General features: G+C 38.7%; 2 protein-coding genes across 26 annotated transcripts in view; one reads left to right on the forward strand and one right to left on the reverse strand.

The window, feature by feature from the left end:
• tfg (trafficking from ER to golgi regulator) overlaps window positions 1-4,351 on the forward strand; it is a 114,907-nt gene extending 110,556 nt beyond the window's left edge. For all 3 annotated transcript variants that reach the window (XM_073045206.1, XM_073045207.1, XM_073045209.1), the window contains one exon: window positions 3,514-4,351. In XM_073045206.1, the coding sequence (XP_072901307.1) occupies window positions 3,514-3,893 (380 nt within the window). In that variant the 3' untranslated portion in view covers window positions 3,894-4,351. The remainder of the gene's footprint in view (window positions 1-3,513) is intronic.
• A 1,102-nt stretch (window positions 4,352-5,453) lies between these two features.
• The window catches only part of abi3bpa (ABI family, member 3 (NESH) binding protein a), a 309,406-nt gene continuing 289,283 nt past the window's right edge, over window positions 5,454-25,576 (reverse strand). For all 23 annotated transcript variants that reach the window (XM_073045179.1, XM_073045194.1, XM_073045192.1 and 20 more), the window contains 4 exons: window positions 22,199-22,228; window positions 15,532-15,690; window positions 11,490-11,612; window positions 5,454-7,760 (listed from right to left, as the gene is read on the reverse strand). In XM_073045179.1, coding sequence (XP_072901280.1) covers window positions 7,645-7,760; window positions 11,490-11,612; window positions 15,532-15,690; window positions 22,199-22,228 — 428 coding nt within the window. In that variant the 3' untranslated portion in view covers window positions 5,454-7,644. The remainder of the gene's footprint in view (window positions 7,761-11,489; window positions 11,613-15,531; window positions 15,691-22,198; window positions 22,229-25,576) is intronic.

The raw sequence follows: 25,576 nt of genomic DNA on the forward strand, positions 1-25,576 counted from the left end.
TGCCGGTTAGAAGAATGGGCTGAACGTTGGCAGATGGAGTTTAATGCTGAGAAGTGTGAGGTTCTACATTTTGGCAGGAATAATCCAAATAGAACATACAGGGTAAATGGTAGGGCATTGAGGAATGCAGTGGAACAGAGAGATCTAGGAATAACAGTGCATAGTTCCCTGAAGGTGGAGTCTCATGTAGATAGGGTGGTGAAGAAGGCTTTTGGAATGCTGGCCTTTATAAATCAGAGCATTGAGTACAGAAGTTGGGATGTAATGTTAAAATTGTACAAGGCATTGGTAAGGCCAAATTTGGAATATTGTGTACAGTTTTGGTCACCGGATTATAGGAAAGATATCAATAAAATTAGAGAGAGTGCAGAGACAATTTACTAGGATGTTACCTGGGTTTCAGCACTTAAGTTACAGAGAAAGGTTGAACAAGTTAGGTCTCTATTCATTGGAGCGTAGAAGGTTGAGGGGGGATTTGATCGAGGTATTTAAAATGTTGAGAGGGATAGATAGAGTTGACGTGAATAGGCTGTTTCCATTGAGAGTAGGGGAGATTCAAACGAGAGGACATGATTTGAGAGTTAGAGGGCAAAAGTTTAAGGGAAACACGAGGGGGTATTTCTTTACTCAGAGAGTGATAGCTGTGTGGAATGAGCTTCCTGTAGAAGTAGTAGAGGCCAGTTCAGTTGTGTCATTTAAGGTAAAATTGGATAGGTATATGGACAGGAAAGGAGTGGAGGGTTATGGGCTGAGTGCGGGTAGGTGGGACTAGGTGAGATTAAGAGTTCGGCACGGACTAGGAGGGCCGGAATGGCCTGTTTCCGTGCTGTGATTGTTATATGGTTATATATGGTTAACTATAATGATCTCAGTTTTAGAGTTCTAGATAGAGTTCTTTGAGAAGGTGACCAGGCATATAGATGAGGGTAGTGCAGTGGATGTGATCTACATGGATTTTAGTAAGGCATTTGACAAGGTTCCACACAGTAGGCTTATTCAGAAGGACAGAAGGCATGGGATCCAGGGAAGTTTGGCCAGGTGGATTCAAAATTGGCTTGCCAGCAGAGGGTTGTGGTGGAGGGAGTACGTTTGGATTGGAGGGTGGTGACTAATGGTGTCCCACAAGGATCAGTTCTGGGACCTCTACTTCTCGTGATTTTTATTAACGACCTGGATGGGTGGGTTGGCAATTTTGCAGACGACACAAAGGTTGGTGGTATTGTGGATAGTGTAGAGGATTGTCAAAGATTGCAGAGAGACATTGATAGGATGTAGAAATGGGCTGAGGAATGGCAGATGGAGTTCAACCCGGAGAATTGTGAGGTGGTACACTTTGGAAGGACAAACTCCAAGGCAGAGTACAAGATAATGGCAGGATACTTGGTAGTGTGGAGGAGCAGAGGGATCTGGGGGTACATGTCCACAGATCCCTGAAAGTTGCCTCACAGGTAGATAGGGTAGTTAAGAAAGCTTATAGGGTGTTAGCTTTCATAAGTCAAGGGATAGAGTTTAAGAGACGCGATGTAATGATGTAGCTCTATAAAACTCTGGTTAGGCCACACTTGGAGTGCTGTGTCCAGTTCTGGTAGCTTCACTATAGGAAGGATGTGGAAGCATTGGAAAGGGTACAGAGGAGATTTACCAGGATGCTGCCTGGTTTAGAGAGTATGGATTATGATCAGAGATTAAGGGAGCTAGGGCTTTACTCTTTGGAGAGGAGGAGGATGAGGAGATATGGTAAAGGTATACAAGATATTAAGAGGAAGAGATAGAGTGGACAGCCAGCGCTTCTTCCCCAGGGCACCACTGCTCAATACAAGAGGACATGGCTTTAAGGTAAGGGGTGGGAAGTTCAAGGGGGCATATTAAAGGAAGGTTTTTTACTCAGAGAGTGCTTGGTGCTTGGAATGCACTGCCTGAGTCAGTGGTGGGGGCCGATACACTAGTGAAGTTTAAGAGACTACTAGACAGGTATATGGAGGAACTTAAGGTGGGGGGGGGGTTACATGGGAGGCAGGGTTTAAGGGTCAGCACAGTGTTGTAGGCCGAAGGGCCTGTACTGCGCTGTATTATTCTATGTTTAAATCATTGCAATTAGACTTAATGTAATCAGCTGTAGTGCATCTCCAGGGTAAACTGTCACTCATAAGAGAAACTTTGAAGTGTTGGTTCCTAAAAGGAGGATCTGTGCATGTTGTTCTCAGAATGGCCCATACATGGTCTGAGGGGTTTTCCCCTTAAATTGCAGTCACAAAGAATGAGGATAACAGTGGATAGCAGTGTGTATAGACTGATTCCTTTATACGAGCATTAAAATATTTGCTGTGGGTTTTTAACACTGCTGGATTTTGAAACTTGAGTTACATTGTCAGATGGCTGCACTTTTGTGATTAAAAATAGCTCAAGCTCCTTTCATTTAAAGAACAAATAAGAGCAAACTGAAATTAATTAATGCTGTTTTTAATTAAGCTTTGAAATGTAAGATTTGAATAGACATGTTGATACAAATCACTATTTGCCATTTACCATTTAGTTTTTTTTAAACACAGATTTTTACCATTTGCTATGGCTTTGCTTGTATTTATTGTTGTGTCTTGTTCATAGTTATAAGGAGACTTGTCCAAGATGGACGAAGAGATATAACTGATTAAAACTGTGCAAATATTTATCACAATGCTGAAGGCTTTCTATTCTGTACTTACTGGCTCTAAAAAATCTCAGTTTAAAGATTTTTTAAAATTGTTTTTAACATCTAAACAGTAATGCCCAGAATTGTACACATTATATTTGACAGCTTAGACATTTCCAAGATATGGCACAGTATTATAATCTTAAAATCTTTTTGGCAGATGAACAAGTTCATTCAGGTGTGGTCCTGAATCAGTGGATACCTTGAAGAGGCTAATTAATAGGCCAGGATTTGTTTTAAATGATTGACTGGCACATACCACTTGTCTCTTGAAATTACATAAGATTTTATGGAGTAGAAGTTGCTTTAAATGGGAGTTAGAATTAACGTGTTCTCTAAAAGGTGTCTGTGACTTGGGCAGATTTAAGTAATATAATTAAACAGCATGATTCTCACTGGCATGTTGATGCAAACTGAACTCATCATTACAGTTCGTCTTGTCTTAATCTGAATAAACAGAAATATGCAGTTTTCAGAAATGTTAGTGATGGGGCTGCACATCTCAAGGCAGCAATTTCTAAATTTTTATTGTGCTTTTTCTCTGCCTCGTTACTTTGTAGTTGTACTAAATAATAGCTAATACTATTAGCTGTGGTTATGCAGAGAATAAAAGTAGAGTTCAACAGTAATAATTGCATCTGATACACAAAAATTACACTCAGTAATAGATTTTAAGAAACTCAAATCTTTTGTGTGTTTTGTAATATACTTGGTTTTGAGGTCTAATTAGAGTATAAAGTAATCATATGAAACTATACTGTGGATTTGTTTTCCCATTTATTTATATTAAGCTTGCTTATTTTTTTAAATTTCTGTCTTTACAGCTTACAGCCAGCAAACATCCTCCCAGCCACAGGCTCAGCAATTTCAGGCTTTCAATCAGCAAGCTCCCCAAGCTCCTGCACCTGGATTCTCCACCCAAGCCCAGCCCATGCCATCACAGCCTCCTCAGCAGTACCAAGCAGGCTCCTTCCCACCACAGAATTACACAACACAAGCTTCCCAGCCTGCTAATTACACAATGCCGCCTGCGTCCCAGCCTGGTATAGCTCCAAATCAAGCAGGAGGTTACCAGCCAAGACCAGGATTTACACCTTCCCCAGGGAGCAATGTGACACCGCCACTATCTGGATCAAATCCATATGCACGTAATCGTCCTCCATTTGCTCAAGGGTACACTCAACCTGGTCCAGGTTATCGGTAAGGTACCTGAATTATTCAGAAAGCTGCAAGCAAACTTAATATCCTAGGTAATAATTTCCATCCATGCACACTGGATGCAAACCAATTTTGATTTGGAAACAATTTATAATCTAAAGCAATGCAGCCCTTCTATTAACTTCAGAATGATGGGATTTTGTTTGCTGAGGAAAAAAGACCAAAATAGATTTTTCTTATTTTCTGCTTTCAATTTTATCAGCATCATAGCATAAAAATTTCTTTTCTCGAGACACTACCTAAATGTGTTGTGATTTTGATCTTGTAGATGCATAGGCAAAAGAACAATAAATAATACAAATATAGTTTTTAAGTAGGCCACAAATGCAATTCATTTTCTTTGTTGTATGAATAACAAAATGTACTAATTGAGGTGAAATTCAAAGGTAATATGTACAAAAGTAATATTCCTCTGCAAAACTAATAAAATGGTTGAAATCATTACTTTGGCTACCTGGTAGCTTATTTTCTCTCCAGACTATAACTTAATTCTAGTTTGATAGTAACTTACATTGGATATTTGTTCATTTGCCTAATCCAAGGAAAAAGATCATCAAGAATGAGGTTGGGCAACAGATGTTGGTACATCTGGCCATCTGCATTCGGGCTGGGTTTGCTGTAAATCCCAGTGCTGAAGCAGTGACGTGCTGAAGAGATAAGCCAGCTGCACTGCATCTGGCCTTTCAGCTTCATACTAGGGTAGGCTTTAGTAGGAAGTTTGACCCTAGGTCCACATGCATCATACATGATTATATTATGTCTATTGATGATGTATTGGATCTGTATGTGAAACAGATCAGTAAGTTTAGGCAATGGAAGTGATGGGCGGAACTGCATATGAAGGGAGTCCACCTTTTCTTTGCATTACCATTACAAATATACATTCTTCAATCTGAGTGTCTCCTTTGTTTAACAAGCATTACCACACAGGCAGGAAAAATAACAATACCCATAAACAAGAGACTTAACTATTGTTTGACTTACTAATGTCTTGGAAGAAACTGGGCATTTATTTTGTTTGTGGACATATCCACATATTTATAAAATTTGTATTTACATGGCACCTTTCAGATGTTTGACTGAAGTCACATGAGATGCTCAATTAACATCCAGTACAGTACTGAAAAATGATCCACTTCTGCCAGTGTCAGTGAGTAAATGAGACCATTAACTATGGATGAGTTTGCTAACTTAGCAGAAGGCTAAAGATAGAGGGTACAATTTTGAAGAATTATTAGTCACCATTGTTTTGGATAATGTTTTTAGTAATCACCTTGTTTGTGAGAGCTTTCTACGTGCAAATTTGCTGCTATTTCCCCAGAGAGTACAGTTCAGGACTTCCCAAGCAGCTTTTGAAGTTGTGGAAAGCATTCCAATAAAGGAAAATACTTACATTTTTAAAAGAGGTGGTAATTGTAGAACATAAGAGTCCATAAAGTAATGAACTTCATTTTGAATATCATATTTGTTGGTGTCTTTTGATGAGGCAGCCCCCAAGGACTGTGTGTATGTGTTTCTTTACAGCATAAAAACATCAGATAATAAGTTTCATGTTAAGTTTTACATTTTAATTATGTTTTATTCTCAGCATAATTATGACAGCATAATTCACTGCTGCAAGCAGCCTTGCAAAATTTATCAAAAACTCTGCAAAAGTAAGGCCACTGACAATCTAAATACAAACTGCAGCCATTTGTTCACAAATAAACTTGTGTAACTAGCAATGTCAGATAGGAGAAAAACTATATATTAGTATGCATTACTGAACCTATAGTATCCATTTGACATCAGAATATGAGACAAAAACCTCCACAAATAATTGAATAAATTGCAAGGCCAACAAAGCTAAATGTCTGTGTGAGCATTTGTTAATGTTTGGCAACTGAGCACCTGTTAGGAGTGGAGATTTGATTTACATTTCATCTGTTTTTGCAGCATTCTGCAATAAGACCAGAGATTGAAAATTAAACCTTTCTATATGGACACTAAGAAATGGTGCTTGAGGGTTTTTTGAAGATGTGATAATTGAGCATTTTTAGAACAATGTTTGCTGAATTTTTACGATGGGGGCTCTGTGGGGACTGAATAAATAAATGTTTGATAACTGCCTGTTTCCACACACGCTTTATTAGATATCTGTTAGCCTCTGCTTATGTCGGTGATATTGCGCACAACTGGCAATGAGAGGCTTGTGATGTTAGGTTTTTCTCTTTTTACCACAATGAACAGGTACATGAGAAGATGTGTATTTCCATGAAGATGTCTGAATGAGTGTTACAGCATTACAAAATCATTGAAAACTTCTGTGAAGTGCATGAACATGTTTATATGGAACTGTTAATGACTAAGGATTTGAATGCATACAGACATTTGGCAGCTAAGCTGGAGATTAGTGCCCTATCTGCATACTCAGATGTTTGCTGCTGAGTATTTTTGTGAGTTACGTGGGTAATTTAGCCTTATGAAATTTCAAATAATCGCTCCAGCGAAGCTACTTACAGTGTACATTTTTAGATCTATAGCACTTTTCCTATCCATTTGTGGTAAGAATATAAGGGAATAAAATATTTGCAAGTACTGAAAGAACACCTGCAAGAGCAACAGTAGTAAGCATCATTAAATGGATGTGTGGATGTTTATTAGCCAACAATTTCATCGGGGCACTATTATAATTAGATATTTTCATAGGGTTATTTTGTGAATGTACGTTCTGGTACGCTCATCATAATGTGGATAAATATACATGCATTAATAAAAGAATTACAAATTGGGCGTGTAAAGAAAATATCCTGGCTGTAAATACTGTTTTTTGACTAAAATAGTGTAACCATCAATTTAACTAGCAGAAAGAAAAGGCTTCCCCCCCACCCCCCATAGGTACCTGTGTTTTCAGTACATCCTTTGGACAAAACAACACATACACTACATTTATTTTGGGTACAGTTGCTACAGGAACTACTTGATCTTCAGGGCACATAATGAGAGAAATTTCTCTTCTATTCCTGAAGCTCATTTGTTACAAAACATCTAAATAAAAAAAAACCCTTCTCCAACACTTTGTGAATAGAAGTTACAATTTGTTGTTTTGTTTTAAATACATTCCTGATAAATAACATTTAAACAATTATATTCAAAACTGATGGTTTAGGGAGCCAGCTTCCCAGTATCAAAGCTTGTGTTTTCAAAAAAAAAATCAGGGGGTTTCTTCAGATAAATAAAGCAAACTGTAAAGGACATATTGACCAAATAGCCTGTTGGTTTAAGATTACAAAAATCAGGGCAGCACTATCAGTTATTTACAATGCTCTGGGTGAGAAGTAAGCATTAATTTCTTTTAGTGTACTTAGATGTTTACATCAATTTTCTAATGGCCACTACTACTTTTGGAAGTAGCACATTAATTTTTTCATCTGGCCTTTTTTAAGTGAAAGTTGGTCAGAAAATTGCTTTTAACATCTTATAGATGTCATTATTTACTGCCCGATTTTGTGGTTGTATTGTTCTAAAGCCATTTTATTTGTGGAATAATTTCAGTTATGTGCCTTAGAATGGGTGCACTTGACCCTGTACCACATTATGTAAGCATTTCAATGCGGCTTAAAAATAACACTTTGTACATCACATGATCTACTTGAATCTTACATTGAATATCAGGAACAATATCAATAGAATATAACGACTCGGTTCCTTTGGTCTTTGCAGTTTCTTCTTCATTGCTTGTACTGTAGATGTTTGACTCACCATTGCCCAGGAATAGCTATGCCGCATTCATACCAGTGGACATAATTGATATGTGTTTGCCCACCTATTGTGCCAAACATAACCGGCTCTTGGCGAACACTTCGATAAAAACCTGAGAATTCAAAAATTAACAAATGTTTCGATAATCTGAGTATAAAAGGCACTAACCTTTAGGTCTGATATTTCCTTATCTGTGTGCAGACTAAATGTTCATCCTGTCTGTTACATGTGAGTAGTACTAGAATAGTAGTTTTGAATGTGATTTGGTTCAAAAATTAAATTTGGTATTGACGTGCATTTTCTCAAACCTGTACCCAAAGGGCTGTGCATGTGGTGCTACTGACTGGAAAATAAACAAGCAGTTCCCAGTAATTCTGTTTTCCCAAAGACAGCTATTTGGCCAGTTTGATACAGAAACCTCACAATAGAAATAAACACAAAATGTATTATGATCCTGTATTAAGGTTTTCCATTACAATGTGTCAAATGAAGATTTGACTAGAAATGAAACATTCTTCTGGCTTAGAACCAGTTCCTGGATGTTGCGCAGAAAAGCTGGCATTTCCCATGGTAAGTATTGGGAAGCTTGTGATTTAACCCTTCTGTATGCTGACAGCTCTTCCCTCATGTCTTCTCATCTGCACTTCAGCATTGGACTTGGCAACAGAATACAGCAATTCCTGACCATGTATAATTGGGAAATCTATTTAAAGCACTTAGTGCATTGTTTTCAACAGAAAAAATCAGCTGCAAGGGATAAAGTGATAGTATTCTGAGATTGAGTGTTGTTTAAATTTTTTTTTCTGAATATTGTGTGTGTTTCTTTTGAGGCAGACTTGGATCTGGGAGTTAAAGATGAAGGAACTTTTAGGAGATATTGGTCATAATGTTGAATTACCCAGCAACTTGAGAGAAAAACTGATATCTGATGTAACAGTATTACAGCTGAGTAAAGGTATACTGGTAGAAGTGAGGAGCTAGCTACAGCTGATTCAGCGGGGCCCTAGCAGGGAAGATGACAGGTGTTTCTGGGAGTAATTCAGAAGCTGCATTGAAGTTTCATCCCAAGGAAGAAGCAGCACACTAAGTGAAGTACAAAAGAAAAATGACAGGGAAAGTCAGGGACAAGATAAAAGCAAAAGAGAAGGTATATAGTATACTTTAGTGAAGACTAGTAGTATGCCAGAGGATTGGGAAACCTTTAGAAAGCAACAGAGACAACTAAAATAGCTATAAAGGAGGTGAAGAAATATGAGGCTAATCTAACCAATACTGTATGATAAAAAAATTACAGAAGTTTGTTTTTAATATATGTAAAAGGTAAGAGGGGTAAAAGTGGACATTGGACAATTTAATGCTGGAGGAGTAGTAATGGGGAACAGGGAAATAGAGGAGCTAAGTATTTCCCATCCTTTACAGTGGAAGAACCCAGCAACATGCCAGAAATTCAAAAGAGTCGGGGCAGAGGTGAGGGTGGTAGCCATTACTGAGGAGTAGATGTTGGGGAAGCTGAAAGGTGAATAAATCACCTGCATCAGACCGCACTCTAGAATTCTCAGAGGTAGCTAAAGAAACTGGAGGCATTAGTAGTGGTCTTACCAGTCTCAATGGAATTAGGGAGGATCCCAGATGACTGGAAAATCACGTATGACAATGCTGTTTAAGAAGTTAAAAGACTGAAAATTATATGGCAGTTAGCCTGACCTTTATATGATCTTAGAGTACTATTAGGATGGAAATTTGGAAGTATGTGATAAAATAAGATCAAATCAGTATGGTTTTAATAATAGGAGATTTTGCCTGACAAATCTGTTAGAATATTTTAACAAGGTCAGAAGCAGGTTCGACAAAGGAGAATTGGTGGATGTTACGTACTTGGATTTTTAACATGAGGTGTTAAAGGCAAGATGTTAGCACAGATAGAAGAATGGCTGACTAATGGAAATCAGAGTGTGGGGTCTAAGGGGCCCTTTTCAGAATAGCTCTCAGTGACTAGTAGTGATCCCCAGAGTCAATGTTGGGACCACAACTTTTCATTTTATACATTAATGATCTAGATGAAGGGATAGATGGCATTGTGGCCAAGTTTTCAGATTATATCAAGATAGGTGGAGGATCAGGTCATGTTGGGGAGGCAGGGAATCTGCAGCAGGGCTTGGACAAGTTGGGAGAATGGACAAAGAAGTGCATATGGAATGCAATGGAGGGTAATGCACTTTTGTAGGATGAAGAAAGGCTTAGAGTTTTTTTTTTAATGAGAAAAATCAGAAATCAGATGCAAAGGGATTTGGGACTTCGTGTGCAGGTTTCCCTGAAGGTTAACTTGTGGGTTGAGTTGGTAGTAAAGGAGGCAAATGCAAAGTTAGCAATTGTTTTTGAGAGCACTATAATATAAACATAAGGATGTAATATTGAGACTTTATAAGGCATTGATCATACCATATTTAGCAAATTGTGAGCAATTTTGGGCACCATATCTAAGGAAGGATGTGCTGACCCTCGAGAGGAGATTCATAAAACTGATCCCAGAAGCGAAATGCTTAACAAATAACGAGTCTTTTAAGTATCTAGGCCTGTACTTGATGGAGTTTGCCAGGATGAATGGAGATCTCACTGAAGCTTATAGGATACTGAAAGGTCTGAACGGTGGACATGGAGTGGATGTTTCCATTAGTAGGAGAGTCTAGGACCAGAGTTTTAAAAGATCATTTCTTTATTCCTTTTTCCACATTAGGGGGTGTGTGTGCATGCGCCCTTAACTGCTGATGGAGCCGTTGGGGTGCCGTCATGACAAGCTTTTTGCACTGATCTTTTTGGTGATTGCTCATTATACGGTGTGTCTCGGGCATCTGAAACCTGGCAGAGCCCATCCCTCTCCAGGTTTTTGGAGCTGGCTGGATTTGAACTCGGGAGCCTTCACTTCAAAGTTCGGCACTGATGCCACTACGCCACCAGTCAGCCTTAGAGGGACAATCCTTTAAAACTGAACAGGAGGTATTCAGTTGGGGTGGTAAATCTGTAGAATTTGTTGCCACAGATGGCTGTAGAGGCCAAATCACTGGGTGTATTTAAGGCAGAGATTGAACGTAGTACATTAAGACAAAAATATTTTACATATATAAAAAAAATCTGGAATTTTAAAAAATATATTATTAGCTAGGCTACCATCATATTTCATCTTCTCCCTCTAATAGAAGTGATAGATTCTTGATCACTGAGGGAGTGATGATTAAAGGGAGAAGGCAGGAAAAGGGGGTTGTAACAAAAAATACCAGTTGTGATTGAATGGCAGAGCAGACTCAGTGGGAGAATAGCCTAAATTCTACTCCTGTGCTTTATGGTCTTGTAAAAGATGCATACTCGAATACATGCAGTATCAGGTACAAAGCCAGTCTCTGGCCCCAGGCACCAAACCCTCCCCTCACTGCCACACGCTGATCTCCTTAGCTAGGCCTGGGGAAAGGAATACCTGACAGAATATTTTACAGGTACAAAAAATTGGCAGAAATTACAGATCCAAAATAGTACAGGGCAGAGCAATTAGAACACAACAACCTATAATTTTTTTTTACCCAACCTGTAATTTTAATTCTCGATATCGTAATGCAGTGGCAGATATATATACACGTTTTAAGCCCTCTGTCTTCCTCGAAGTACAGCCAGTAGCATCTCTTGCAGAGTTCATATCAAATGAAATGTGTTACAGCTTGACGGTTATTTAACCTGCCCATTACCACAGCAAAGTTTTACCATTTTGGATAGTTTCATGTTAATATTTTGCACAATTTTGGACCAAGAGAGAATGAGATCAGGTGAGCATAATTATTAAGAATAAGCTCACCTTGTCTGATTGGTAACTGTTCAGGAAGGAGATGTTCGCCTGTTCTCCCATCTAGGAAGGAGTCCACAAACTGACAGTGATCTTCCCCGTGCCCCGATAAATCTCCGATGTTGTAGAAAATGCCTGCATTTTGTTTTGAAATCAGAAAAAATATAATCAGGTTTAATATTGATGCTATTCCTTTTCAATCTGGGTCTAGAAATGCATTTTACATAAATTAGATTCATCTAACCACAATATGACAAATTTGACATGTGGTTGACAACTTGCATGATGTTCACTTCAATTCCACTTAAGCACCTTCAGTTTCATAGCAATACAATAAGTTCAGAATTTAAATATACGTCAGTTTTTTCAGCTTCACTGACAACAGTTTGATAAATAACCTTTATTATAATGTGGAAAGTTAGTACACATACAAACATTGAGTTCTGCACTGCTATGACTTCACAGTTTGCTTCCCATATGGTCATTATGCTCTACTACTCATCTGGATGACGGAATGAGAATAATAGGAAACTGATTATATTTGTGGCTGAGGAAATTGACTGAAACTTATGAGCCATGCTATGAGCACACTAGATTTTTTATTTTGACTTAAATCATCAGTAGAAGAAACTTTATTTCAATGGGTTTATAGCATGTTTACATTTATGCATGTGGCATCCACCTGAGACAAGGTTCCGTTTTCACAATTCCAAAATACTCAAGGTGTGGGAGGATTTTGTCACAATATTGTCTGGACTAGCTTTCCATTTTGGACGAAGTTGCATTTTGTGATCGTGTTAACATCACAAGTTTCTTGACAGCTACATAATCTTACTGAACTGTTCAACAAGCTTATCTGAGAAAGGTTATAAAAACGAGAAAATCTGCAGATGCTGGAAATCCAACCAACACAAACTAAATGCTCGAACAACTCAGCAGGCCAGGCAGCATCCATGGAAAAGAGTACAGTCAACATTTTGAGCCGAAGTATTGACCGTGTACTCACTTCCATAGACACTGATTGGCTGAGTTCCTCTAGCATTTTGTGATGGTTATTAAAAGCAGGTTAAAGTTTTACATACAAAATTTATGACAGAAAGGTGACTTTTTCTTGTTTTAATGTATGTCTTCTTCACCACTGTTGTTTTAATCAAGAAACTATACCATAAAGACTGAACCTGTAGAATCTAATGGGATTGGTGCTTCGGAACTGTGAATAGTGGTGTCATCACCTATCTACTTTTAATCACACGTTGTCGGTTATTTTGGTACCGTCAGATTGGTCCCCAAGCATTCTGCTGCACAGCCCTGAATCTTGAAAATGCTAAAAATAGTGACAACACTCATAGTGGGATTTGAGACTAAGCATTACAATCTCTATCACATCCATTTATTCTCTCCTCCACATGTTCATGTATGAATTGATAGTTCAAGATGCTTGATTTTGGTTATTGTTCGCAATGATCTAAGATAGCTGCCTTGTGCCATATCTCAGAATCCTGATGTTATTTATTTACAAACCCCATTTCCAGAAAAGTTGGGATATTTTCCAAAATGCAATAAAAATCAAAATCTGTGATATGTTAATTCACGTGAACCTTTATTTAACTGACAAAAGTACAAAGAAAAGATTTTCAATAGTTTTACTGACCAACTTAATTGTATTTTGTAAATATACACAAATTTAGAATTTGATGGCTGCAACACACTCAACAAAAGTTGGGACAGAGGCATGTTTACCATTGTGTTACATCACCTTTCCTTTTAATAACACTTTTTAATCGTTTTGGAACTGAGGATACTAATCGTAGTAGATTTGCAATTGGAAATTTTGTCCATTCTTGCTTGATATAAGACTTCAGCTGCTCAACAGTCCGTGGTCTCCGTTGTCTGATTCTCCTCTTCATGATGCGCCATACATTTTCAATAGGAGATAGATCTGGACTGGCAGCAGGCCAGTCAAGCACACGCACTCTGTGTCTACAAAGCCACGCTGTTGTAGCCCGTGCAGAACGTGGTCTGGCATTGTCCTGCTGAAATAAGCGTGGACGTCCCGGGAAGAGATGTCGCCTTGATGGCAACATATGTCTCTCTAAAATCCTAATATATGCCTCAGAGTCAATGGTACCTTCACATACATGCAACTCACCCATGCCGTGGGCACTGATGCACCCCCATACCATCACAGATGCTGGCTTTTGCACCTTTCGCTAATAACAATCAGGATGGTCATTTTCATCTTTGGCACGGAGAACTCGATGCCTATTTTTTCCAAAAACTAGCTGAAATGTGGACTCATCTGACCACAGCACACGGTTCCACAGTCTTTCGGTCCATCTGAGATGAGCTCGGGCCCAGAGAACTCGCCGGTGTTTCTGCATAGAGTTGATGTATGGCTTCCTCCTTGTGTAATACAGTTTCAAGTTGCATTTCTGGATGCAGCGACGGACTGTGTTAAGTGACAATGGTTTTCCGAAGTACTCCCGAGCCCAGGTGGCTATAATTGTCACAGTAACATGACGGTTTCTTAGGCAGTGCCGCCTGAGGGCTCGAAGATCACGCACATTCAACAGTGGTTTCCAACCTTGCCCTTTACGCACTGAGATGTCTCTGAATTCTCTGAATCTTTTCATAATATTATGTACTGTAGATGTTGAAAGACCTAAATTCTCTGCAATCTTGCATTGGGAAATGTTCCTTTTGAACTGACTAACAATTCTCTCACGAATTTTGGCACAAAGGGGTGAGCCACAACCCATCCTTGCTTGCAAAGACTGAGCCTTTGATGGACGCTACTTTTATACCCAGTCATGATACCTCACCTGCTACCAATTAGCCTGCTTAATGTGGAGTCTTCCAAACTGGTGTTACTTGAATATTCTGTGCACTTTTCAATCTTATTTTAACTCTGTCCCAACTTTTGTTGAGTGTGTTGCAGCCATCAAATTCTAAATTTGTGTATATTTACAAAATGCAATTAAGTTGGTCAGTAAAACTATTGAAAATCTTTTCTTTGTACTTTTGTCAGTTAAATAAGGGTTCACGTGAATTAACATGTCACAGATTTTTGTTTTTATTGCATTTTGGAAAATATCCCAACTTTTCTGGAAATGGGGTTTGTATTTTTATTGAGCTACAGAGTGGAATAAGTCCTTCTGGCCCTTTGAACTGTGCCGTTAGGCAACGCTGATATAACCCCAGCCTAATCACCCTTGAACCGTGCCATCCAGCAACCCTAGCCTGATCACAGGACCATTTACAATGACCAATTAACCTACTAACAAACACATCTTTGGACTACGAGGGGAAAACTGGAGCATCCGGAGGAAACCCGCACAGTCACAAGGAGAACGTACAAACTCCTTGTAGACAGAAATTGAACCTCGGTTGCTGGTACTGTAAAGCATGGTGCTACCTACTATGCTACCATGCCTCTCTTGTTATACAGCTCCTGGTTTTTCATTTTGAACACTCACAAATACATACATTTTACTTTAAATAAAATAAGCTCATGTGCATAGTGTTGTGCTGGGTACTTGGCATGAGTCCGTGCCTTTTGCTGATGTTTCGATGGCTCCATGTGCAGGAGCTACCCGTGAAAGCCAGCTTTGGGAAGACCAAGTGAATGGTGCAATGTGGAACTCAATAATACAGGTCATAGTTACTAAGTATTATTTGCTTTTTTCTGCTTCTTATATTCACTTAAAATATTCACTTTCCACTTCTTCTGCCACAAATATTTCTTCAATATGAATAATCTTCTAGCTGGCAATTGGTTGGATTTTAGGCAAATAATTGATTAAAAATATGCATTTTCACAGCTGAGAAGGTAATGCAGGAAATACTGAAATAAAATTTGCATCTTGGCGTTGTGGTAGAGCCATAATTGGCAGTTTAATCTAAAACTGCTGAATTAACTTGCCAATCTTACAAATGCTTTATGGCAACTTTCCTCCCCCCACAAGTACTCTAATAACTGTTACACTGCTGGTAAGAGGTGCAAGGTGCATTTTTTTCTTTGCACTAAAAGTGATATCTAGAAAACATATCATACCTGAGAGGGAATTGCTGAGGTAAATCTTGTATCTCAGAGAGTTACACAGTACAATGCCGACAAATTTCCTGTAACGGGTCCGTTTAACAAATCGCTTGCCTTGACATTCTGAATACGAGTCAAATTTGAAACTGTACTGAGTCCAGATTGCATCCTTTCCTATTAAACAAAGGGAAACAATTACACTAAAAATTGTACCTATCTCAAACTAGTTCAATACATGGAATTATTAATCACTTGGCAGAATCTGTGGCCCATTTGCACAATCATAAACAAGATGTGCTCTGGTTCTGTGATGCACAACAAACTTACCAGTTATGTCTCTACTTCCTCCTACATAACTACTAATCACCCCCAAATAATATCCGTTCACTGGCATGCTCTTTGCAGTCTCTATTAATAAACCTTCATGTACTATGGTTTATAAATGTTAACCACACAGTATTCACTATTCTCTTTTTGTTCTTTATCCTTGTCTCGCTTTCTTATCATTAGTTTGAATTGTTTAATAATGCTGCCAAAACTTAAACCAGCTGAATATCCCACAAGAGGAATCAATCTAGAACTAGTGTCATTTTAAAAATCAGGGGCCACTACTTACAGCAACCCCTTAAAAACCCTGATCTTAATAAATGGTGGATCAGGTTTGAGAAGTTGAGTGGACTAGTCCTGCCACTAATTCATAAACCAATAAGGATCAATTTGGGCTTTCCATTGTTTGGAAACCTCTCAAAATTTGTAATAAGCTTATGTTTTTCATCTTGTCCTATTTGAGTACGGCAAAACTTGGGAGCCTTTCTTTATATTTAACATGACAGCGCAGAGTAGGCCCTTCAAGCCACACTGCCCCAGCGAACCCCGACAATCATGGGACAAATGACCAATTAACCGAACCAGCATGGCTTTGGGCTGTAGGGGGAAACTGGAACACCTGGAGAAAACCCACGCATACCATGGGGAGAACATACAAACTCGTTATGGAGGATGTTGGAAGTTAACTGAATTCCAGCTTCCAAGCTGTAATAGTATCATGCTAACTGCTATACTGGGAATGTATTTGGCCTGAAACTCACTAAACTAGAGTTACAAGGGGATAGGAACCAGAGTGCCAGAATAGTTACTGGAGAGGTTGTGGAGGCCGATGTTGGTTAGACCTCAGACAAAGTAAGGATCAAAAGGTTGAGCTGACCATGGTGCGACTAGTGTCCTAAGCTGCCTATATTTGAATGCAAGTAGTATTGTAGGAAAGGCAGATGAGCTCACGACATGAATCAACACCTAGAATTATGACGTTGTAGCCGTTAATGAGACTTGGTTGCAGGATGGGCAGGACTAGCATCTTAATATTCTGGGGTCTTATTCTTTCAGATGTGACAGAGCAGAAGGGATTAAAGGAGGAGGGGTGCTGTTACTGGTCAGGGCAAATGTCAGGGCAGTGCTTCAACTGGACAGACTGGAGAACATGACTAGTGAAGCAATATGGGTGGAACTGAGAAATAAGAAAGGTATGACCACGTTAATGGGGCTATATTACAGACCACCCAACAGTCCTAGGGATTTAGAGGAACAATTTTGTAGAGATTACAGACTGTTGCAAGAAACAAGGTTGTTATATTAGGTAATTTTAAACTTTCCACATAGTGATTGGGAATCCCATTCTGATAAAGGACCAGATGGGATAGAGTTTGTCAAATATGTTCAGGAAAGTTTCCTTCATCAGTACATAGAAGTCCCAAAGAGAGAACACGGGATACTTGATTTGCTATTCGGGAATGAGACAGGGCAGGTGACAGAAGTCTGTGTAGGGGAACACTTTGCACCCAGTGACCACAATGCCATTAGTTTCAAAGTAAATATGCAAAAAGATAGGTCTGGTCAGTGAGTTGAGATTCTAAAATAGAGAAAAGCCAACTTAGGCGATAGAGAAATGATCTGGCAAGTGTCAACTGAGGCAAATTGTTTTCTGGCAAAGGTGTACTTGGAAGATAGAGGCCCTTTAAAAGGACATTTTGAGAGTACAAAGCTTGTAAGTGCCTGTCAGAATAAAAGATAAGGATAACAAGTATAGGGAACCACGGCTTTCAAGAGATATTGAGGCTCTAGGTTAAGGGAAAAAAAGGTGTGTAGCAGGTATAGGCAAGTAGGAACAAATGAGGTGCTTATGGAGTACAAGAAATGCAAGAGAACACTTCAGTAAGGCCTTTGACAAAGTCCCAAATGGGGGGTTAGTTAGGAGGATTCAGATGCTCAGTATACATGGTGAAGTAATAAATTGGATTAGATATTGACTCAATGGGAGAAGCCAGAAAGTGGTAGTGGAGGATCGCTTCTCTGAGTGGAGGCCTGTGACTAGTGGTGTGCCACAGGGATCAGTGCTGGGTCCATTGTTATTTGTCATTTATATCAATGATCTGGATGATAATGTGGTAAATTGGATCAGCAAATTTGCTGATGATACAAAGATTGGATGTGTAGTAGACAGTGAAGAAGGTTTTCAAAGCTTGCAGAGGGACTTGGACCAACTGGAAAAATGGGCTGAAAAATGGCAGATGGAGTTTAATGCAGACAAGTGTGAGGTATTGCACTTTGGAAGGACAAACCAAGGTAGAACATACAAGGTAAATGGTAGGACACTGAGGAATGCAGTAGAACAGAGGGATCTGGGAATACAGATACATAATTCCCAAAAAAGTGGTGTCACTTGTAGACAGGGTCGTAAAGAGAGCTATTGGCACATTGGTCTTTATAAATCAAAGTACTGAGTATAAGAGTTGGAATGTTATGGTGAGGTTGTATAAAGCATTGGTGAGGCCAAATTTGGAGTATTGTGTGCAGTTTTGGTCACCTAATTACAGGAAGGATATTAATAAGGTTGAAAGAGCGCAGAGAAGGTTTACAAGGATGTTGCCGGGACTTGAGAAACTGAGTTACAGAGAAAGGTTGAATAGGTAAGGACTTTATTCCCTGGAGCGTAGAAGAATGAGGGGAGATTTGATAAAGGCATATAAAATTATGATGGGTATAGATAGAATGAATGCAAGCAGACTTTTTCCACTGAGGCTAGGGGACAAAAAAAAACCCAGAGGACATGGGTTAAGGGTGAAAAGGGAAAAGTTTAAAGGGAACATTAGGGGGAGCTTCTTCACACAGAGAGTAGTGGGAGTGTGGAATGAGCTGCTAGTTGAAGTGGTGAATGCAGGCTCACTTTTAACATTTAAGAAAAACTTGGACTGGTATATGGATGAGAGGGGTATGGAGGGATATGGTCTAGGTGCAGGTCAGTGGGACTAGGCAGAAAAATGGTTTGGCATAGCCATGAAGGGCCAAAAGGCCTGTTTCTGTGCTGTAATGTTCTATGGTTCTATAAAATAAATCAGGAAGGCTAAACGAAGGCATGAAGTTACTCTAGCAGACAGCATGAAGGAGAATCTTAAGGGATTCTAAACGCATATTAAGAGTAAAAGGATGCAAGGGACAAACTTGGTCCTCTGGAAGACCAGAATGGTATCCATGTGTGGAGCCAAAACAGATGGGAGAGATCTTAAATGAATTCTTTGCATCTGTATTTACTCACAAGATGGATACAGTCTACAGAAGTGAGGCAAAGGGGCATCAACTTCATGGACCCTATACAGATTACAGAGGAGGAGGTGTTTGCTACCCTGAATCAAAATAGGGTGGGTAAATCCCCAGGACCTGACAAGGTGTTTCCTCAGACCCTATGGGAGGCAAGTGCAGAAATAGCTGGGCCCCTAGCGGAGATATTTAAAACATTGTTAGCAACAGGAGAGGTACCAGAGGATTGGAGGATTGCCAGAGCTGTTAAAAAAGGCTCTAAACAGAAACCAGGAAATTATAGGTTAGCGAGTCTGACATCAGTTGCAGGAAAGTTATTGGAAGGTATTCCAAGGGACCAGATATACAAGTATTTGGATAGCCATTGACTGATTAAGGATTGTCAGCATGGCTTTGTGTGATGTGGGTCATGTTTAACCAATCTTATGGAGCTTTTTGGGGAAGTTATCAGGAAAGTGGATTAAGTCAAGGCAGCAGATGTTGTCTGCATGGACTTTAGAAAGGCATTTGATGAGGTGTCACATGTGAGGTTGGTCAAGAAGCTTCAGTCGCTTGGCATTCAGGATGATGTAGTAAATTAGATTAGACATTGACTTTCTGGGAAAAGCCACAGACTGGTAGTAGAGGGTTGTCTCTCTGACTGGAGGCCTGTGACTAGTGGAGTGCCACAGGGATCGGTGCTGGGTCCATTGTTGTTTGTTATTTATATCAATAATCTGGATGATAATATGGCTAACTAGATCAGCAAATTTAGAGATGACATCAAGATTGGGGGTGTAGTGGACAGTGACAAAAGTTATCATGGCTTGTAGAGGGATCTGCATCAGTTGGAAAAAGGGGCAGACAAATGGCAGTTGGAATTTAATGCAGACAAATGTGAGGTTTTGCACTTTGGTGGGACTGACCAGGGTAGGTCTTACACAGTGAACAGTAGGGCACTGAGGAGTGTGATAGAACAAAGGGATCTGGGAATACAGGTCCATAATCTGTTAAAAGTGTCATCAAAGGTAAATGGGATCATAAAGAAAACTTCTGGGACATTGGCCTTCATAAATCAATGTACGGAGTACAAAAGATGGGATGTTTTGTTGAAGTTGTACAATATGTTGGTGAGGCCTAATTCAGAGTATTGTGTGCAGTTTTGGGCACCTACCTACAAGAAATGTGTAAATAAGGTTGAAAGAGTCAGAGAAAATGTATAAGGATGTTGCTGGGACTGGAGGACCTGGGTTATAAGGAAAGATTGAATAGGTTAGGACTTTATCCCTTAGAATGTTGAAGATTGGGTGGAGACTTAAAAGACGTACACAAAATCACAAGGGGTATAGATAGGTTTAAATAAAGCAGGTTTTTTCCAGAGGTTGGGAGAGAGTAAACTAGAGGTCATGTGTTCATGGTGAATGGTGAAAAGTTTAAGGGGGACATGAGGGGAAACTTCTTCACTCAAGAGTGTCATGAAAGTATGGAGTGAGCTACCAGCACAAGTGATCCATGCGAGCTTGATTTCGATATTTGGATAAGATAGATAGATAGATAGATAGATAGATAGATAGATAGATAGATAGATAGATACTTTATTCATCCCCATGGGGAAATTCAACTTTTTTTCCAATGTCCCATACACTTGTTGTAGCATGGATAGTATGGATGTAAGTGCATGGATAGTAGGAATTTGGAGGGCTTTGGTCATTGGGAGTAGGCAGTTTAAATGGTCTGGCATGAACTAGATGAGCCTCTTTTTGTGCTGTACTCCTTTATGACTCTAACTTTTAATAGCTGCTGCATTCTCATGAATTCATTTCAAGAATTATGCTATTTCTATACCCATATTCAGCTAGAATCCCAATTTAGGTTGGCTCCTTCTGACTGGTGACGCCAACAATATGCCACCATAAATGTGATTGTTCAGTTTATAAAATGTTCCTCACTTCAACCTATTTGACCTCACATGCTGATCACCTCAGTGTTTTACAATTTCCCCCACTGGCTCTTCTCAATCTCACGTGAACCCCATTAATGTTGAGCTGCCATTCCTGCCCATCTTAAACATTGCAGGCCACCTTTTCTCCCCCTTTACTTCAGTTTTCTCTTTTCTGCTTTGTAGGTTCTTTAGTCAGCTTCTGCCTTCTGCATCCTTTCCTTGAACAGTTCCTCTTTGCACCTTTGCACCAGCTTTAAGGTGCATTCCATGTGACCATTCTTACCAATCTGTAAATTATGAACAGGCCAAAGCTTTTTAAGGAAAGAGAAAACCCCATGGATTAACATTTTAGAAACCATGTAATATGGAAAATACTTGTTTTGGTCAGTTACTGTAATCCTGGTCTTTATGGTGGGGCTCACATTATCAGAATAAAATTCTGAGAAAAGTAATAAAAACACCAGTTTACAGGAAGAGAAAAAAATCTATTAATTATATTTTCAATTTGATAATATCTCTTCAAAACTACCAAATTATCTCAATTACATCAAAGATGATATATTTGAGTTACCCTTGTCAATAGGTGGGTGGAAGTGACACAAGTGTCCAAAGTTCCCTCCATTTTTTTTTTAAACAGCTACATGGACCTAACCATTGCTCTGAGCAGAGAATCTTTACACAGCCTGAAAACTGCACAGCACTTGAATGAAACATTATATAAAATAAAATTCCAGCAGTGGGGCAACAAACGCTATGTCCACAGAAGCATTTCAGTTACTGTGCTACATAGAGGAAACAGAATCAGAATTAATATCTCTGGTTTAATATGTCATGAAATGTGTTATCTTAGCAGCAGCAGTACAATACGTGATATTATAGAAAAAAATAAGTGTGTGTGTGTGTGTGTGTATTAAACAGTTACATTTAAAATGGTGCAAAAATAGAGATCATAAAGAAAGTGAGGTAGTGTTCATGGGTTCAATGTCCATTTGGAAATCAGATGGCAGAGGAGAACAGTATAAGTCTAACGTTAACTCATCAAACAATGTACCAAGGGAACTCAATGGGTCAAGCAGATGAACACAATATTAACACATTACAATGCTTTTAGTTTTCATCTTACACTCTTACATCAGTGAAATACATTCTAAATGGAGCTGTTGCATTTACCTGGTATGTATTCACTTACGCTGGGGTCCGCTATAAGAGGGGAAGGGAAAGAAAATTAACATTGGAAAATGATGTTAGAACATGAAATTTTACGAAGTGTGTGAAACAATCACAAAGCTAGAAACAATTCAAAAGAATAAATTAACAAACACTGACTCATATATGTTATTTTGTATTGATTTTGAAATCAATATTCTGAAGAGTTGGTGTTTGCCTAAATCTGTGAATGACGTTAATTGAGAGAATTGATTTTAAAATTATTTTGAGTAGCGTTTTTAAAAGTCTGTCTACAGAAACATTAAGGTATAAATTCAAATCACTAAGGTTTGAAGTTGTTGTCATGGATTTCTATTAAAAATAGAAATATCTTTGTATTTTTCATTTTGTTTTTCTCCACTAATATTTGGGCTTCCTGTATGTCCAGCTGCTCTAAATCTAACTCTGAAGTTCTCTCCACACTAATGCTCCAGCTCTGCTTTCTCATGCTGCTCTTATTTTTATTGTCTATATGCTTAGTGGGATATTGTGGTCTTGTTCATATTCCCAATATCACGTGCAGTGGCATTCAGAGAAATCCAAGTACTGACTACAAGGATCAGGAGATTGACCGTGGAATTAAGGAAAGATCGAAAAGAATGTTTGCTTTTTCTGTCTGCATATGGAACTTGCATCAAGTGTTTGGCAAGTATGTGTGATTAGTCTTCAAGAACAGGAAACCTCTGCAGCCCTGAAAATAAGGTATCATTAATTACATAACAGCTTTCTCTGCTTTTATCTGTCTGAAATAACTATTTAAATTAAATTGCTGGATTTAAGGACATTCAGAATTCTTTCTTGGCGCTCAATAGAAACAGCAATTTTTCATTTTCATTGAACAATCAGAATTTTGTCATAAAGTCTGATTCAATATGTTTTTTTTATAATTTATATCTGTAAGATGGGCACAGTGAGGTTTAGTCTGTGTTAAATAGTCTGGCTATATTTTTAAACAACACTATGACTGATTAGTTAGTAACTGTCTCATTTTATTTTAATCAACAGTTTACTCTATCATTTCAGGTTCTCACCAGATTTGGATATTACTTTACTACATTGTTGACATATGTTACTTCTAATAGCACCTTGGCATGAGTGCAAAATACACTTGACTGTGATCCCATGAATTGTGTAGTGCAAATGAAATGGAGAGGAGAAAAGGGTCATCTTTCTTAGAGAAGCATTGCCTCAAAAAGAAACATCAACTCAGGCAATATGTTTTTGAAATTATACTATTTTTAAAAATTCTTAACAATCTCAGATCTCTTCTAGAAAGCTGCATACTCTCTCATTACATACTGGAGTTTTGAGGCTAAAGTTTTTTTACAATACTGTGGTTTAAACATGTGGAAAAGCCTACAAAGGGTAGTGAATTCAGCCCAGTACATCATGGGTAAAACCCTTCCAACCATTGAACACGTCTACATGAAACATTGCTGTAGAAAAGCAGCATCCATCTTCAAAAATCCTCACCACTCAGGACATGCTCTTTTCTTGCTGCTGCTATCAGGTAGGAAGTACAACCACCTCAGGACTCGCACCACCAGGTTCAAGAACAGTTAGTACCTCTCAACCATCAGGCTCCTGAACAAAAAGGGGATAACTACACTCATTCTACTTCTGGTGTTCCCACAACCGATGGTCTCACTTTAAGGACTCTTTATCTTGTAATTTCATGCTTGCTATTTATTGCTATTTATTTATGTCTGCATTTGCACAGCTTGTTGTTCATTAATCTTGTTTACAGTTACTGTTCTATCGACTTGCTAAGTATGCCCACGGAAAAAGAATCTCTGGGTTGTATCTGGTGACATGTATATACTCTGATACGAAATTGTACTTTGAAATTTGAGAATTGTTCAAATTTTAAGACAGCATGCCTTTTGGAATCTATTAATCTAGCAGGTAAAAAGGGGAAGAAAAAATTATTTTAATCCCGTTATCTTCTCATAGCATTTGATCATATGCCAGAAGGCTGCAAGACCGAAGTTAAATATGCAGACTTTGTTCAAATTATTTCATTGGACCTCGACTTTATTTGTCTGCAAGTTAACAGTGAAACTAAGGATATCTTTCCAGCCCAATTTACTGGCATATGGACAACTGATTGATCCTCCTAGTTACATTCTCTAGGTGTCTTTAAATGTCTTTGTATCATTGTTGTTCTTTCTTTGAATGCACTCATATGCTTTGCTATATTAAAGGCGTAAAATAACTTAGTTTAGTTGCTGTTCATTTACTTTGCTAAAGGTCACTTGGATAAAGTATTGGAGAGTTGGCAGCAGACAAAGAAGCAGAAATAATTCAGAAGTGGTGTAGACAGAATTAAAAATAAATGCAGCCCACACTGAAATATTATCTTTTGTACTTTAGAACTCTCACAGTGAAACACATTCATAAATGTTGGAGCACAAACCTCAGCTAAAGATGCTCCTTTTTTATATTCTGCCAGAGTTCCATTGTTTAGCTAATAACTTCAAAATAAATTCCAGTGCTGGGAAACAGTTGAAAGAAATACTTATGGTTGAACACTTGAACACTCTTATTATGGAAGGAAAAATAACAGTATTACAGATGGTTTTAGTTTGACTGCACTTTATCCAAGTTCCTTAGGATAGATTCCCCTTTCCACTTTTGCCACATTTTTTGTCATTCCCAAAGACACATTGTCTATCTGTCCTTATATCACTTGCTATGTTCTTGCAATATAATTCAACTATGCAGCATGGATATCAATAAAAACTAGTGGTACAAAAATAATACAAAATACTAATAGATGAAAGAAAAATGGAAGGGTACGTGGGAGAGAAGGGTTAGTTTGATGTTGGCATGACATCGTGGGTTGAAGGGCCTGTACTGTGCTGGACTATTCTAGCACCACCTATGACTGGTGGTCCATTTCTTTCAGTAGCACTGGAATAGAAAGGAAGTATACCAGTTTCAAGCAGTTTACAACCCATCTGAAATACTGCATTCAGTTTTACAAAGTGCACATCAGATAAGATGCATTGACTGTATGGTGAGGGAAGAAATGGACTGCAGCATTGATTTGCTAGGATATTACCTACACTAAAACGATTAATTAATCCAGATTCTAATTTCCTCCATGATTGGAGGGTAAAATTTAACAGAGATGATTATAGAAATGATTATAGAACAGTATAAGACCATAAGATATAGGAGCAGAAGTAGGCCATTCCGCCCATCGAGTCTGCTCTGCCATTCAATCATGGGCTGATCCAATACTTCCAGTCATCCCCACTCCCCTGCCTTCTCTCCATACCCTCTGATGACCTAGTCAATCAAGAACCTATCTATCTCTGCCTTAAATACACCCAATGA

Source organism: Hemitrygon akajei, chromosome 5 (assembly GCF_048418815.1).
Source record: "Hemitrygon akajei chromosome 5, sHemAka1.3, whole genome shotgun sequence".
NCBI classification, from domain to species: Eukaryota; Metazoa; Chordata; class Chondrichthyes; order Myliobatiformes; family Dasyatidae; genus Hemitrygon; species Hemitrygon akajei.